Consider the following 16,897-nt stretch of genomic DNA (forward strand, 5'->3'; position numbering starts at 1 on the left):
ATAATATATATAAAAATGCATTTGTTAGCAGATTAATACAAAAACATTGAGTTTATTATACCTAAATTCATTATTTATTATTATAAGAACGTATTTTTTGTATTTATTACCAAATCTAATAAATTAATGGCTGCATATAAGTATTTTATAATAATTAAAACATAAATTTAGGAAAAGGATTTCGGTTTGTTTCGAGTTGTTGGGTAAATGCAGCATTTAAAAGAGACAGAGAGGTCCGAGAATCAAAGTCGCGCTCTTTCTCGTTCCCGAGTCTTCCGAAACGAAGCATACCGGTGGAATAGTGTAATGTAGTGCTACGAAGTATGTATATGTACGACTGGTAAAGTGGTAAAGTCTCATGGGCCGGTATTCATAGTCGTTACTTATATTTAAGACCGACTTAAGCATAGGTTATCTTTTTCTAATACTGTTAGGTGAAAAAGGACAATCGATACTTTAAGTCAGACTTAAATATAAGTAACGACTATGAATACCGGCCATGGACCTAGCAGGCAGCAACAGCTTTCTGTGGGAGAGCTGCGCGCGCAGTGGACGGCGTGGTGGGAAGAAAATTAGTCTCGAGCCAGTCTTGACTAGTCTCGACTCTCGAGCCGTTCGCAAAAACTGGCAAAAACACACCTTGACCTCAAATCCAGAACAATTATTATTCACACGTGATATGAAGCCGGTTGAAATAAATCTTTATACTAGTATAATAATAAGTTATAATCTTATCCGCAAGTTGCATTTCTCTTTTCATTTGAAAAGGTTATAAATAAAAAGTTACAATTTTATTTGTAGTAAAATTTATCAGTTTTAATTCATCGAGAGACTATGATGAATTCATCCCAGAAAAAAATACAATTTATTTTGAAAAGAATTGATAATGAAAATGCAGAAAACATTTTTATTACTACCAATATTGTAAGTAAATTAATAATACTAATTTTCTCTCAGATTTTATGAAACGTATTATATTTTGATTATAGTGTACTTGTGGCAGAGGAAAAGAAAATCAAATAGTATGCAAAGGTCTGGCAGTATCTCGTAAACACTGCATATTTGTTCGTGAGAAGGATGAGCTGCATGTCTTAGATTTAGCGGTAATGTTTCCTTTTCAATTATATCTTCCACTACTTAAAGATGGTATGTAATGAAAACTATAAGAAACAAAATATAAAGCAAAACATAAAACAAAAGATTAGGCAAAAGAACATAGTTAATTGAAGATATTTTTTCTACAAATTGGATCTTTGGTATTCTTATGTTTAATATTTTGTTTCTTATGTTTCTTTGTGTGAAGGCTTGAATGTTCATTTGTTCTTATTTATAGAGCTCTAATGGAGTTTATGTCAATGGTAAAAAGCAAAAGGCACATTTTATGGTTCAACTTAATAACAATGATATCATTGGAATTGGCTGTTCAGCAATCAATGATGTTGCTGCAGATGCTTTTGCCTATAAATTACATATTTCTGAAGTGAGTATTAATACATGATATTTTAAGTATTTATTTACTATATTAAATGTTAATTAAGTTGACAGATAATGAGACCATAGAGATTTTGGATCTACCACAAACTTTTAAAACCAAAAAAGAAGAAGCTGTGAGCAACAATTTGAAACGTAGATCAATTGGACAATTGCTCAAAAATTCAATTCCATCTAAAATCTCCAAGTGTGGTGATCAAAAAGATGTACATACTTCTATAAATCTTTCTGAAGGAGATAGTGTGATAAAGAATAATCTTCCTCAGTCCAAAGGTAATTTTAGTGATGAGCTAGAAATACTCCATATTTCTACAAATATAAGGACAGAAAATGAGTTGATTTCATGCCACAGTAATAGGAAACAAAATTCAGACAATAATGTAACTGAACGAGTGCTTAAGTTTGGAGAAACTAATGTTTGCAATAGTAAAAATAATTTAAGCAATAATGGAAGCTTAAAAGATAATGAATATAATGAAAACCTGCAGGTTAAATCTGTTGAAGACTTGGTACATATTGATGTCCATAGGACAGGGTCTTCTGATAAGAAACAAGGTAAATTTTCTACAGTGATGAATCACCATAGAATTAAGCAAAAGCAGGATTGTTCTTTTCAAGAATTGTCAGGATCTGATAAAAGAATAAGTGTAAATTCCGATTTTGGAGAAGTTGCTAGAAACATTGATAGTACTAATGTTTATAATCCTAATAGTTTAATACAAAATAATAGTCATTATGATGAGATGCAAGGTGATGTAAAGGAGCTGTATAAAATATCTAGTGCTAATAATGTTATTGAAAGGTCAAGTCCTGAAGAGAAGCGTAAAGTTGATTTTCAGTTTAACAATAAGGAATATTGTATTCAAGAAGATGGTAAGGAGTACACTGATAAAGGACTTAGGAAGAGCACAAATAGGAAAAATGAACCAAAGAAACCAGTAAAAAAGAAGATTTTAAGTTTTGCAAATTCTTCTATTATATCAAATAATCAGAAAAGAATTAAAACAGAAAATTTTTCATTGACCAGTGATGAAAATCTGGAAAATGAAATAGACGACTTTTCAAGTTTTAATGAAATTCCTTCCGCATCTCCCATTAAATTAAAGAAGGTTAAAGAAGAAATAACAACCAGGTTTTCTGAAGTTGATGTTGTAAATCTGAGTGATGAAGAAGACAATATTTTTCCATGCTCTCAATTATTTGACAATTCCACTAATATAAATGTAAAGCCAGAGATCAAGACTGAATGTTTAGATAATAATTATGTAGATTATATCTGCGATGCAGACGATGTTATTATATTATCGGACAGTGAAAATGAGGAAGAAAATAATTGGCTGCAAAGATTATCCCGTAGCCAAATTCTTAAGGAAGGTGATAATGTAAATAACGAAGATAAAAATGTAGATGAGGAAGAACGTGAAATAACGAAAGAATTAGATTTGTCAGTAGATGAAGAAAACGAGCTTCAAGCAGAATCAAATCAGGATAAGGATATAATTCAAATTAGTGATTCAATCCATAATGACAGATTGAATATTAAAGACAAAGGTGGTATGCATTCTGACCTTAATGATAAGGAAGAAATGGACGAAATGGTTGTACCATCAGGCAAAATTACTGAGATAAAGTATTTTGGAGATGTAAGAATAAAATCATGCTCAGTCGTATTGAATAAACTGGAAGTAGATAAGTTTAAAAACAAAAGCAAATTTTCCTGTGATAATGCATCCTCCACCAATGTAAAAGAGCATTTTTCAACGTCACGCAAACCTAGATCGGATTATAATAAAGGGATTTTAATTGTTGAAGCTCCTCATATGCTCCCTAAAAGAAAGCAGAATAGTAAGAAGGGCAATGAGCCTGCCTCTAGTAAAATATCTGATATAAAATCATCCAGTAAGAAGCCTATTAGAAATGATGAAGAATTAGCTAATCAGGAGATATTAGATGAATACTTGCAACATCAGCAGTTACAAAAAATTAGAGGAGCAAACAAGTGGGCTGTCCGTCTTCCGCGTCCAAAGAGTAGTAATACAAAATCGCAATTGACAAAAGAACAGAAAGAAGTAATAAGAGATGAAAGGAAGGCTAAGTTAAAAGAGTTGGCAATTGAAGAGTTAAAAAAGGAAGTTCCTGAAAATAACAAGGAACAGAAGAGGAAGGCCACCGTTAGGACGAAAATAACAAAAGTAAATAGAAGTGAATATCTGATTGAAGACATAGCATTTTTTGAAAAGGAATTAACTAAAAAGACAACTGAAGCAGGTATAGAGAGTAAGTCAAATGAAACTGACAGCTGCAAATTTAATAACAGACCTACTGAAATTCCAAATTCAAGTGTGGAGACTGATAAAAATGAAAATAACGAAACACATGAAGCAACCAAGGGGACCTTAAGTTTAAAAGAAGTTTCTTCTCAAGAATTAGCAGAAACAGTCAAATACCACAGCAAAATTAAGAAAAGAAGTTCTCATATAACATCTACGAATAAAAAATCCAAAGTTACGACTACTTCGAAAGTGAGCAACGACGTGAAAGATCAAAAGGAAAATTGTCAACCAAAGGGGGTAATACAGCAAAGTTTTGCAAAACCGAAGAAAAAAGTGTCGTTTAGCAAAATAATCGAAAACGTGTATGAATTTGAAATAGAGCCGCGTAACCAGTTACGTAAGTTAAGGGGAAAGGATGCACCAATTCCGAAAGAAAAACTACCTATGAACATTAATGAAATAGTGAAGAGCAATACATTTAATTTTGATGAGTTTCTGTATCGCTTACTGCACTGGAATCCCGCTTGGCTTACCGAACAGAAACATCTGAATATTCAACCTCCAGTGGTACATCAGAGCGAGCTTATCCCACTCTTAATGAAGTACAAATCATTTCAGGATTATTATAGAATAACTTTGCCTCTCCTTTTGTTAGAAACTTGGGCTAGCATCACTAAGGAATTCGAAACTATTGAAAGGAACAAATCCCGTCCCACAGTAATGTGCTCAATTGTAAAGAATTCAATTACAGAAACCACTGCGTCGGAGTCAAAGTTCACCTTTACTACATTAATGATCGAGGTATTAGTTACAAGTGAAGATCTTCAAAGACAAACTTTTCCAATATATGGGGATTTAGTCTTTTTCGAGTATATTACAAATGTAAGTGGTAGTCAAGAGTTTCATAAAGTTTTTGCTTATGTTACTAACATTCATCAGACAATTCTTTCGCCATCTACCATCTTCAACAAAGACTTAAAAATTTACGTCAAACGTCCAGTGGCTTTGATGACGTATACAATAAAAACGAGACCCTTAACGTCAAATATCGTGGTGAACCGTATCCAACGATTACGAACTGTTACATATCTTCGCTCCGACATGAGAATGATACAGGCTTTACAATATTTGCCGATCTCTCCGCTTTCCTCTGCAATTTTAGACCCAAAAGTGGAAATGTATCAATTGCCAATCGTAACTGATAAAGAAAAGTTAAATCTTGTAACCCAGGAGAAATTGAATAAAAAGCAAATGGAAGCTGTCATGAGGGTTACCGAGACTGTCATTAACAAGCAGGCAAAAATTTGTCTTATTCAAGGACCCCCAGGAACCGGAAAGTCCAAAGTTATAGTCAACACAATAACTCAAATTCTTTATGGAGAGAATAGATACAAAACCAATTCATCGACATTTAGAATACTAGTTTGTGCCCCATCCAATGCAGCTATTGATGAGATAGTATTGAGACTTTTAAAGATTAGATCACTTTTCAAGAATCAAGGTCTGAAATGTTTCAAGATGGTTCGTATTGGACGTTTGGAAATGATGCATCCATTGGCAAGAGATATATCTGTAACAGAGCTTGCAAAACGAGATATTAGACGGATGAAATCCGCTTATACAAATAACGTGCCTATCGAGAGCGTTGAGTCGGAAAAATTAACCTTACAGGCACGTATTAACGCACTTAGAATAGAATTGGCCAGTACTCAAAACATTAACGAATTGTACAAAAAGAATATTAAAATGAAGTTGGATAGTATGGTCGCTCAATTGAGTTTGCTAGAAAAGTGCAAAGAACCGAATCATATGACTTTGAGAGAAACGAATAAGCTACAACGTGCCTCGGAAAATAAAATAATATTAGGCGCAGACATTATTACTTGCACACTGTCTTCCTGTTACACCAACCAGATGGAATCGATTTTTTGGTAAGAATATTTTTCTTTTACTAATTTTCATCAAATCACTACCTCATTCGTCTCCATCGACATTAATGTATGACTTTTCATCCTGTTTATCTTGCAGTGGGAACAAAGAAAAAATATCCGTATGCATCGTGGATGAGGCTACTCAGAGTTGCGAAGCGGAGACGCTTATTCCTTTAATGTTAGGTATAAATACTCTAATTCTGGTTGGGGATCCAAATCAATTACCGGCTACCGTCTTAAGTCAAGTAATTAATTTTGCATACTATTATTTATATTTTATTACCAATAATGATAAAGAATTAATAATTGTATATCTTTGCAGCAAGCAAAATTATTAGGATTAGACAAATCCTTATTCGCAAGAGTACAAAATGCTTTTGAAGGTGAGAAAGATAATCCAATAATAATGCTAGATACACAGTACAGAATGGATTATGCTATATCCTATTGGCCAAATAAATTTTTCTATGGCGGAAAACTTAAAAATTCTATGGAAACAAATTATGAATTCCCATATCATTCATACCGAGTCTTAAATCTGGATTCTTTACAAAATAATGATAAATTCTCAAATACAAATGAAGCTGAGTTTATAGCAAATTTAATTTATGGTATGTACTTACACAAAGACCTACCAAAGGTTGAATCTAAGATTTCAGTTGGTATTCTTACGCCTTACAATAATCAAAGAAGCCTTGTACAAAATAAGATACAAGAAAAGTAAGTGTTTTGGCTGATGTCAAAATAAACATACTTCACAGTTGGGGAACGACCACATTTAAAGTATTTAATTTTTCCATAGGCTCTCTAAACTAGATGAGATTCTCAAAAGAAAGCTTATGATTGAAGTGAATACTGTTGATAGTTTTCAAGGGCAAGAACGAGATGTCATTATAATGTCTTGCACCAGAAGTAGCGGCATCGGATTTTTATCGGATCGACAAAGAATATGCGTAGCATTGACAAGAGCTAAGCACAGTTTGATACTTTGTGGAAACTTCAAAACATTTACGGTCAGTATAAATTTCCAGCTTCTGTTTTCTATCGTCCTTTGCCGCTGCTATGTACAATTGAGAGTATATGCGCGATAACTTGTTGGATGTTTGGAAATAAGATAAATTACAGTACAAGGCAATAAACAAATAGTTTAATAAAATTCAAACGCGAAGTAAATTAAACAAACGGGCTTTTTAGGAAAATTGCCAGTCCTAACGAATCAAACGAGTTTAAAAACACTCAAATCGGATAAGAAATAACTATACCATTATCCCGTGTTCTTGAAGAAAGGTCACTTTTGGTTATTTCCACTTCAAGAACGTGGGACAGTGGTACAGCGTTATTTTTCATTCATTTCGAGTGTTTTTAAGCTCGTTTGACTCGTTAGGGTTGGCACTTTGTCCTAAAGAAGTTCGATTGATCAATTTGTTTCGCGTTTGAATTTTATTAAACTAATTGTTTATTGACTTGTACTGTCGGTAAAGCAGGCTTGAGGGATCCCGTTAACGGGATCCCTCAAGCCCTATGTAGCCAACATTACGGAACGAAAAACGAAGGAGAATTGTCCAGCGCTATTTTTCGACCGATTTCAATGTTTTTGGGCTTGTTGGAATCGTTAGGACTTGCACCTTGTCATAAATAAAGTCGTATTTTCCAAAAAACGCAAAAAAATGAAATTGTTTAAAAATTCGCATTAATAATATTTAAACGCAAAACATATTGAAAAATCGGGCTTCTTTATGACCAGATGCTAGACCTAACGATTCCAATAAGCCTAAAAACATTGAAATCGGTTGAGAAATAGATCCGTACCATTGTCCCGCGTTGCTGAGGTGGACGAAAAGCAAAAATTTTTAGAAGGAAGCTAGGCTTCCTCCCCTCTCGCGGCTCACGCTAACGTGTTCCCCCACTCCAGCATTGAAACTTACTGCGAAGCATTCCTCTCATATTTACGCTATTCCCCTATCTGTAGCTATACATATATAAATACCGCTAAAATAATGTTGAAAACATTTCATTTCGCCGATATAATGAAATTGCTAAAAATGCAATTATCATTTTGAAATAAAATTGTAGAAAAGGTGATTTCGTAATGCTTGAAATATAAGGCATACGGCGAAACGCGGGACAATGGTACAGTCGTATTTTTCAACAGAATTTAATGAGACTAGTAATAATTAAAGGCATTCTTCGTGTAGATTGTCCTATAGAGCTCGCCTTTTCGATAAATCTTATAGTTTTTCACCTATGAACGATTGAGGTTGCACGGCGCACAAATACATATTTCTTCTCTCGCGTAGATCAGCTATTCGCACGTCCATCTTCAATCGTCCATAACTGGAGAATTATAAGCTTTATCGAAAAAGCGAGCTCTTTAGGACAATCTACATGAAGAATGGCTTTAGTTATGACTAGTCTCATCAAATTCTGTTAAGAAATACGTCTGTACCATTGTTCCGCGTTCTTGAAGAGAGGTTACTTTTGGTTATTTCTACTTCAAGAACGCGGGACAGTGGTACAGCGTTATTCTTCATCCGATTTGAGTTTTTTTAAGCTCGATTGACTCGTTAGAATTGGCACCTTGTCATAAAGAAGCCCGTTATTGCAATTTGCTTCGCATTTGAATTTTATTAAACTAATTGTTTATTGATTTGTACTGTCGTAAAGCACATGTGGGGGATCCCGTTAAGAGATCTCTTTAAGAGCAAGGTGTGTATCGACATTGCAGTGTGGCTCTACCTGAAATCTTAGTTTTTGAAAATCAGCGTCATTTGGTGATTGATTTCAATTTCAGCTACAGCTTTCTAATTCTCAGATCAATACCTATCGGATGAATTAAAATAATTACATTATTTTCAAGAAACGTGAGTTTTGAAAACCAAAAGTTCAAGTGAATCCGCACTGCAATGTTAGCATACGCCTTTCTCTTAGGGTCAATTTGATTAAGTAGATTAATAGTCTAGCATACTAAAGTTAATATAGTCCTCGTCACATGCCAATTTAAGTTAGGCACTTCAGGTGATATAGTTGATGTGATGGGGACTATAACATCTTTAGTAATTAGACGTTTAGCCTACTTGGTCGAATTAACATTTAAGGGGATCCACGATCCAGACAGAGCTTGAATTGAAAAAATATAAAATTTAAGGAATAAACAATTTCCCTATTCACAAAAATATTTAGCTTATTGCGCGTAATGGTACTAAAACCTTGGTTTTTTTGGAAATAAAAAAAATATAATTTTTTTCATATAAGAGCTAATCAGTCAGTCAAAAATACCTTCCGAATTCTTAAGAGTATTTCCTTTATATTTGCATGTAATTACTCGTTGACATTTGTCCGAGGGCGCTATAGTCTAACCTTTTTTAAACTATTTAAAGAAAAAGATATTTAAAATTTGGTTTTGGTTTTTTTACGAATTTTGAAAAACTGATTATAGCGCCCCTAAACACACAATATAGTAAATTTGCTCCTTAATAAAAAATTTATATCTTTAATGGTTTAGAAGATTTTCTTGATTGAAATTAATGCTCGCTCATGCATCCCCTTAAAGCCCATACTACAATATGTCGTATGTCGTTGTCGTACACTGTTCAAAACTGAATCATGTACAGGTATAGTTTCTGCTTCCCTATACTATCTTGTAGCAAAAATGCTTCTCGCAAAATTGATTCATGTCCATCTCAACTCCTCTATACTATCTTATAGCAAAAATTTAAAGACAACAGCAGACGAAACGCGACATCGACAAATATGAAGATGACGTTTTGGACGTAGTAAAAGTATTATCCAGAAAGCATATTATTTATGTTGGAAACGTAGGGATGTTGAAAAATGGAATGGAAAATAATGCAAATATGGTGCATATATATAATATTATTTATCAAGTATAAAAAGGAAGAGACCGGATGTAATTTTCAGCCTATAAAGAGGAAAAAGCATCAGATAAGTATCGGGAGCAGTAAATCAAAAGAAAGATTAAAGAATATTTTGCTTTGTTAAATTAATCTTTCTTCTGACTTGCTGCTCCCGATACTTATCTGATGCTTTTTCCTCTTTATAGGCTGAAAATTGCATCCGATCTCTTCCCTTTTATACTTGATAAATAATATTATATATATGTACCATATTTGCATTATTTTCCATTCCATTTTTCGACATCCCTACATTTCCAACATAAATAATATGCTTTTTGGATAATGCTTTTACTAAGTCCAAAACGTCATCTCCATATTTGTCGATGTCGCGTTTCGTCTGCTTTTGTCTTTAAATTTTTGCTATAAGATAGTATAGAGGAGTTGAGATGGACATGAATCAATTTTTCGAGAAGCATTTTTGCTACAAGATAGTATAGGGAAGCAGAAACTATACCTGTACATGATTCAGTTTTGAACAGTGTATGACGGACGCGCATCCGCGTATCGTCTTTCTGATGTTATCTGAACCAATCAGAATACTGCGAGCCTATCCGACTGGTATCCGACTGCAACACACAGCTCATTGTAAATCTGGCTTAAGGCGGCTCTGTCGCATTATATCTACTGCACTAGTCAGACCTGTGTTAAATGTGAAATAAACAAAGGTTTAGCATGTAATTGAATAAATAATGAAGAAATACTAAATAATAGTCTAAAAATATTGTGAAAAACAATATTTCATGTTTATTTTGGATTCGGATGAAATTTTATTATCTGTACTTTTTCAAATTCTGTTTAACCCATTAAGACCGAAACGGTCGATTTTAGACTGTTTTTGTAGCTGAATTTAACATCTTTAACGAAATAGTAACTGGGTCTACGGTATGAGTCTTTACGTGTTTAGGCTGTGCTAAATTAGAGTTTGAGCTAAAAATCCATAAATTTTTTCCACGAAATTAAATATGGTGGGGTTATTTTGCAAAAAAATGTCAAAAATTTTGTATTTTCGAAGTTTACGATTTTCTTGCAGGCATAAAACGTATAAATATATGTATGTTTGATCAACCATCGGTGCACAAATTTCACGATGTTTAATGGTGAATTTTTACGTAGATACTTTATTTGCTAAAATGGCCGGTAAAAGTCAAAAAAATTAAATTTTTTCTTCATAATTTTTTTTTTTTACATGAACTAAAGACTCAAATAAAAATTTGTTCGAGAATACAAATGTCTTAGAATTGATTGGGGAATACTCTTAAATTATTTTAAGATTGTTTGGAGACATTTCTTGAATATTTTAATTTTACAATTTTTAAAATAATCGAAAATTATCTTTAAAAATATTGAAAAATTCGAGAATATCTTTTAATCAATTTTAAGATATTTTAATTTTTAGACAGTTTAGATCAAACTTCGTAGTTTTCGAGAGAAAAATTATTTAAATTTTAACTGTATTTATTTTTAAAAGTGTAGACATACTTTAATAATTTTTTTCTCGAAAACTATAGAGTTTGATCAAAACTGTCTAAGAATAAAAATATCTTAGAATTGATTGAAAGATACTCTACAATTTTTTATGATTTTTAGAGATAATTTTAGATTTTTTTAAAAATTGTAAAATTAAAATATTTAAGAAATGTCTAAAAAAAATTTTAAAATATTTAAGAGAATTCCCCAATTTATTCTAAGAAATTTTTATTCTCGAGCAATTTTTATTTGAGCCTTTAGCTCTTATGAAAAAAATTAAAGAAGAAAAAATTCAATTTTTTTTTACTTTTTTGCATTTTACCGGCCATTTTAGCAAATAAAGTATCTACGTAAAAATTCACCATTAAACATCGTGAAATTTGTGCACCGATGGTTGATCAAACATACATATATTTATACGTTTTATGCCTGAAAAAAATCGTAACTACGAAAATGACAAAATTTTTGACATTTTTTTGCAAAAAAACTCCACTATATTTAATTTGGTGGTAAAAATTTATGGATTTTTAGCTCGAACTCTAATTCAGCCCACCCAAAAACGTAAAGAGTCATACCGTAGACCCAGTTAATATTTCGTTAAATATCTTAAATTCAGCTACAAAAACAGTCTAAATTCGGCCTTCTTCGACCTTAATGGGTTAAGGGAATGCATTGAGCGACTCAAACTCTATTGATGTTTTTATCTTCCAAATTATCAGGAAATATAAGAATAGGAACTTTCTTGTTGAGACTAAATTTACTCTTTTGTTTGTGCTGAAGGACGCTTCAAAGTCGGTTTCTCAAAATTACAAAAGAATAATTTCTGAAAAATTATAAATACTTATATTTTTGCTGCTCTAAATAATATGGAAAGAATATGCTTTGTAGCGCTCTAAGGAAGAGTTGTATAAGGAAATTGAGACCAACAAGAAGCAAATATACTTAAAAATGTGAAAGATTGTTTTCAAAAACTAATTTAGCTAGTAAAAGTCAAGTTTTAAACTGTTTTACTGATAGAGAAGTTTCGAAGGGTGCGTTAACGCCTTATTTATAGTGGGTCCTTAAGGGGAATTTGTATATCGACATTATAGAGCGAAATCTTGCGCCAAACGAAACGGCCTCATTTATTAACCGATTTTAACGTTTATTCACCTTTTTAGAAACGCCAGAAGATTATCTAGCGATCTTAGTTGGCCGAATTTTTAAATTTCAGTTTTTTTTTTAAGGTTCTCGTTTTTTGAAAAATTTGTCAACGAAGATCGCTAGATAATCTTCTGGCGTTTTCAAAAAGGGGTATAAACGTTAAAATAGGTTAAGAAATGAGGCCGCTTCGTTTGGCGCAAGATTTCGCTCTGTAATGTCGATATACAGATTCCCCTTGAGGACCTCCTTAGCTTAGGACGTCCTAACTCCCTAGGCAAGAAAATCAACCAATCACGATACAGACTGCAGTAGCTAAATTAGAATCTTCTATTGCGATTGGCTAATTTCTTTAAGGTAATAGTCTATTCATTATTACCATGGTTAATATACTATAGCAAAGTTTACCTATCTACCAATGCTGCCAACTGTACGGCACAAAAAGTCCCTATATTATTAAAGTAAAGGTATTTCATCCTCAAGGAAGCCTCAGACCTTCCTTAAGGAAAGGAAAGTAAATAACTTATATATATCATATATATGTATACAGGGTCTTTTCCTAACAGCGGAGCATAGGAGATTCGTGTTAGTTGACTATAGCACTCGGAATGATCGAATCTGAGAGCGCTGATTGGTCAATATTGCGTAGTACCAACATATAATAGGCCGTTACCAATAGTTGGATACGAAAAATGAGATTCATCCGCCATTTTGGTGTGGAGAAATGTTTACATGCTGATCGTAGCAGAAAGAGGTGTAAAATGGAAAAATGTCAAATGTTGTCGTTACTAAAGTAAAAATTGAATACTTTGAATGAAAATGAACAATATTCGTACTTTCCATTCATTATTTTCAATTTTTACTTTAGTAACCTTACCATTTGACATTTCTCCATTTTACACCTCTTTCTGCTAGGATTAGCATGTAAACATTCTCCACACCAATATGGCGGATGAATCTCATTTTTTGTATCCAATATTGGTAACGGCCTATTATATGTTGGTACTACGCAATATTGACCAATCAGCGCTCTAAGATACGATCATTCCGAATGCTATAGTCAACTAACACGAATCTCCTATGCTCCGCTGTTAGGAAAAGACCCTGTATATACATTAAAGTATTCTAGAGATTACGATCTAAAAGAAATTAGCGAATCACAATAAAACTTTCTAATATGGCTGCTGCAATCTGTATTCTGTTTGGTTGATTTTCTTGCCTAGCGAGTTAGGATGTCCTTAAGGACCGACTATGAATACGGCTTTTAGACTAGAACACATACTCCTTCTAAAGCGAGAGACTTGATAGACTTGTTCTTGTCTAACGCGCTTTGAAACTTCTCGGTCGGTAAAGCAGTTTAAAATTTGACATTCACTAGTTAAATTAGGCCCGAAATTATACACGAAATTTAAGCTTAGCACGGTCTTAGCTAAGATCAATTGTCTCACTTTAACCTTTAATACAGTGCTAAGCTCGGTCTTCGTCTTAAGTAATGTCGAAGGTGAAATTCGAGCCTAAGTTTTTCAAAACGATCTTCTACATTTTTAAGTAAATTTGTTTCTTGTTGATCTCAATATCCTCATATAACTCTTCTTTAGAGCGCTACAAAGCATATTTTTCAATATTATTATGAGCAGCAAACATATAAGTATTTATAATTTTTATGAAATTATTTTTTTGTGATCTTGAGAAGCCGACTTTGTAGCGCCCTTCAGTACAGTCAAAAGAGTAAATTTAGTCTCAACAAGAAAGTTCCTATTCCTAAATTTTCTGATAGTTTGGAAGATAAAAACTTGAATAGAGTTTGAGTCGCTCAATGCATTCCCTTAAACAGAATGTGAAAAAGTACAGATAATAAAATTGCATCCCAATCCAAAATAAACGTGAAATATATTTTTTCAAATTGTGTTTAGATTATTATTTGGTATTTCTTCATTATTTATTCAATTATATGCCAAACCTTTGTTTATTTCACATTTAAGACAGGTCTGATTAGTGCTGTAGATACAGAATGGTGAAGCCACCTTAAGAGGGTTTTGGTTACCAACATTAAAGAGTGAAAATTGAAATCGTGTGTCAACAGTACGACGGAATATTTTATTTGATTTCATCTTTTTTACGCTTGATGGGTTCGCAAGGATTTTTTCTTTGCTATAATTCTTGCCGACAAGTTTCGATATCGTTAGGCTGTAGTTAACAAAAAATATCGGTATGTTTAATGATATATGTACAGGGGTTTTTCCTAACGGCGGAGCATACATTTTATATTATTTGACTATAGCACTTTTGACTATGGCAAAAATATCATTTTGTTTAATTTAAAAGTTAAACATACTGAGTGAAATTATTTGAGAAAAAAAGGTTTTTACAATTAACAATGGAGTCAATTACACCAAAATAATCCTCAAAACATAATTGCCTATATTAGTCTAATATATGATAAAGTATAGTAAGTGCTTCGATGCAATGGTCAAATAACACGTATTCTGTGGGTTGGTGTATTAAAAACTACGAAGTCGCATATACAGGGCGTTTTTCTAACGGCGGCATATAGGAGATTCGTGTTAGTTGACTATAGCGCTCAGGATGATGGTATCTGAGAGCGCTGATTGGTCAATATCATGTAGTGCCAACATGAAATGGTACGTTACCAATAAATGAATACGAAAATGAGACCCATTCGCCATTTTGGAGTGGAGAAGTGTTTACATGCTAGTTGTAGCAGAAAGAGGTGTGAAATGGAAAAATGTCAAATAGTGAGGTTACTAAAATAAAAATGGAAAATAATGAATGGAAAGTTCGAATATTCTTAATTTTCATTCAAAGTATTCAATTTTTACTTTAGTAACGACAACATTTGACATTTTTTCATTTCACACCTCTTTCTGCTACAACTAGCATGTAAACACTTCTCCACTCCAAAATGGCGAATGGGTCTCATTTTTCGTATTCATCTATTGGTAACGTACACAGTGGGAAATTGAATCGTGTGTGGTTCGGCTAGTTTCACTCTGTAATTTAACATGGAAAATGATATACTACACTATAGTTAAAAGCACACACGATTCAATTTCCCACTGTGTACCATTTCATGTTGGCACTACATGATATTGACCAATCAGCGCTCTCAGATACCATCATCCTGAGCGCTATAGTCAAGTAACACGAATCTCCTATATGCCGCCGTTAGAAAAACACCCTGTATTACTCCAACGATACGGAGGATATTTTGTTCTGTGGTTTGAAGCTGATTGCATAAAGGAAAGTGGATGATAATTAAAGTTAAAACAAAAATATTTGATCTTTCTTATGTTTTTCACTCATTAACTTCAATTTTGAGTATTAAAAAATAACTTTTTTAAATATTGGATAAGACCATTGGAAAGAGCGATTAAAAATCTATAAATTTCATGTATCAAAAAAATGTTCAGACCCAATACCACCTATAGAGGGCTTTGAAAAAGTGGCGAATAAAGTGTCCCCATGGGCGCTAAATGGCTAAGCTTAACACGGTCTTAGCTAAGATTAATGGTCTCATTTAAACCTTTAATACAGTGCTAAGGTTGATCCTCGTTTTAAGTGATTGCTAGGTTGAAATTCAAGCTTAGTTTGTGTATATAAATTCGAGCCCTAGCGATCGCTGCCCCTTCAGTTCACTACTCACAACAGTCAAGTTTAGTCAATTTATGCTCTCTCTCTCTCTCTCTCTCTCTCTCTCTCTCTCTTCCAAGCTCAATGTCGTACGTGCAAACTCCCTCTATATATCGTGTTTGATCCTTACTGATATCAAAATTATTCATTATAGTTATAAAATACGAGGTCAGTGTACCGTGTCACTAAAAAGGCATAATCAGGTTAAAATTGGTCGTCAAAAATGACCCGTATCGTGGACACGCATTTTAGGATTTTCCTATGTAATATCGGTAATAAAATCTCGTTTAATTTTAAAAGCAATACAATAGCAGTCGTATACAAATTTATTTTAATTTTTAACCTTATTAATAATGTAATAAAGAAGGGATGTTTAGATCAAATATGTACTGATGTGAAATCTAACATAATATAACATATGTTTTTATGTTATTTTAAACCTCCCTTTCAATTAAACATCTGTGAAAAGAATTCAGGAATTTAACGTGATTCCGAACGTTTAACGAGTTATTACACGGATATACTCAATTAATAAATTAGATTCATAATTTAAATAATAACAATATTAAATATTGATTTTAGAGAGATCAGATGTGGAAAGCGCTGCTGTCCGACGCCCGTTCAAGAGGAATTTATTTTGACGTCAATGCCAAATCACAGGTCCATGAAATCCAAAAATATGTATTTAAACTTTAATTACTTTTTTTGTGTAACATATATAATTAAACGAGTAAAAAACACTCTGTATGGTCTTTTGTAAATACATATTCATTTAGGTTTTATTAAGTTTGTTTTTTATTTCTAATTTTTTTACAATGATAGTGTTGCGTATAATAACACAGCCACCTAAAAAAAGAATTATTTACTGATCTGGGGGTCTAACCATGTTTACGATATATTTTTGATGTTACCAAATCCTAATCCAAGGTTTGTTTAATCCCATCTAATTAGAATTCCGCTATAACTTAACAATCCCCATAATTTAAGTTATTATAAATTTAATTGTTGCATTTATTCACACACATTCTGT

General features: G+C 32.8%; 1 protein-coding gene across 1 annotated transcript; it reads left to right on the top strand.

Annotated features, from left to right (window-relative positions):
• Window positions 1-623: 623 nt before the first annotated feature.
• Window positions 624-16,607, top strand: Setx (Senataxin). Its single transcript, XM_066729254.1, has 8 exons — window positions 624-924; window positions 990-1,103; window positions 1,334-1,480; window positions 1,539-5,695; window positions 5,793-5,940; window positions 6,018-6,415; window positions 6,498-6,708; window positions 16,450-16,607. Exons 1-8 carry the CDS (start codon window positions 835-837, stop codon window positions 16,561-16,563), a joined length of 5,379 nt encoding a protein of 1,792 aa, XP_066585351.1. The 5' UTR covers window positions 624-834; the 3' UTR covers window positions 16,564-16,607.
• Window positions 16,608-16,897: the final 290 nt, after the last annotated feature.

The sequence above is a fragment of the Prorops nasuta genome, unplaced genomic scaffold (assembly GCF_024137725.1).
Source record: "Prorops nasuta isolate Cenicafe-Biocafe unplaced genomic scaffold, Cenicafe_Pnas_1.2 PNAS00007, whole genome shotgun sequence".
In the NCBI taxonomy this organism is placed as follows: Eukaryota; Metazoa; Arthropoda; class Insecta; order Hymenoptera; family Bethylidae; genus Prorops; species Prorops nasuta.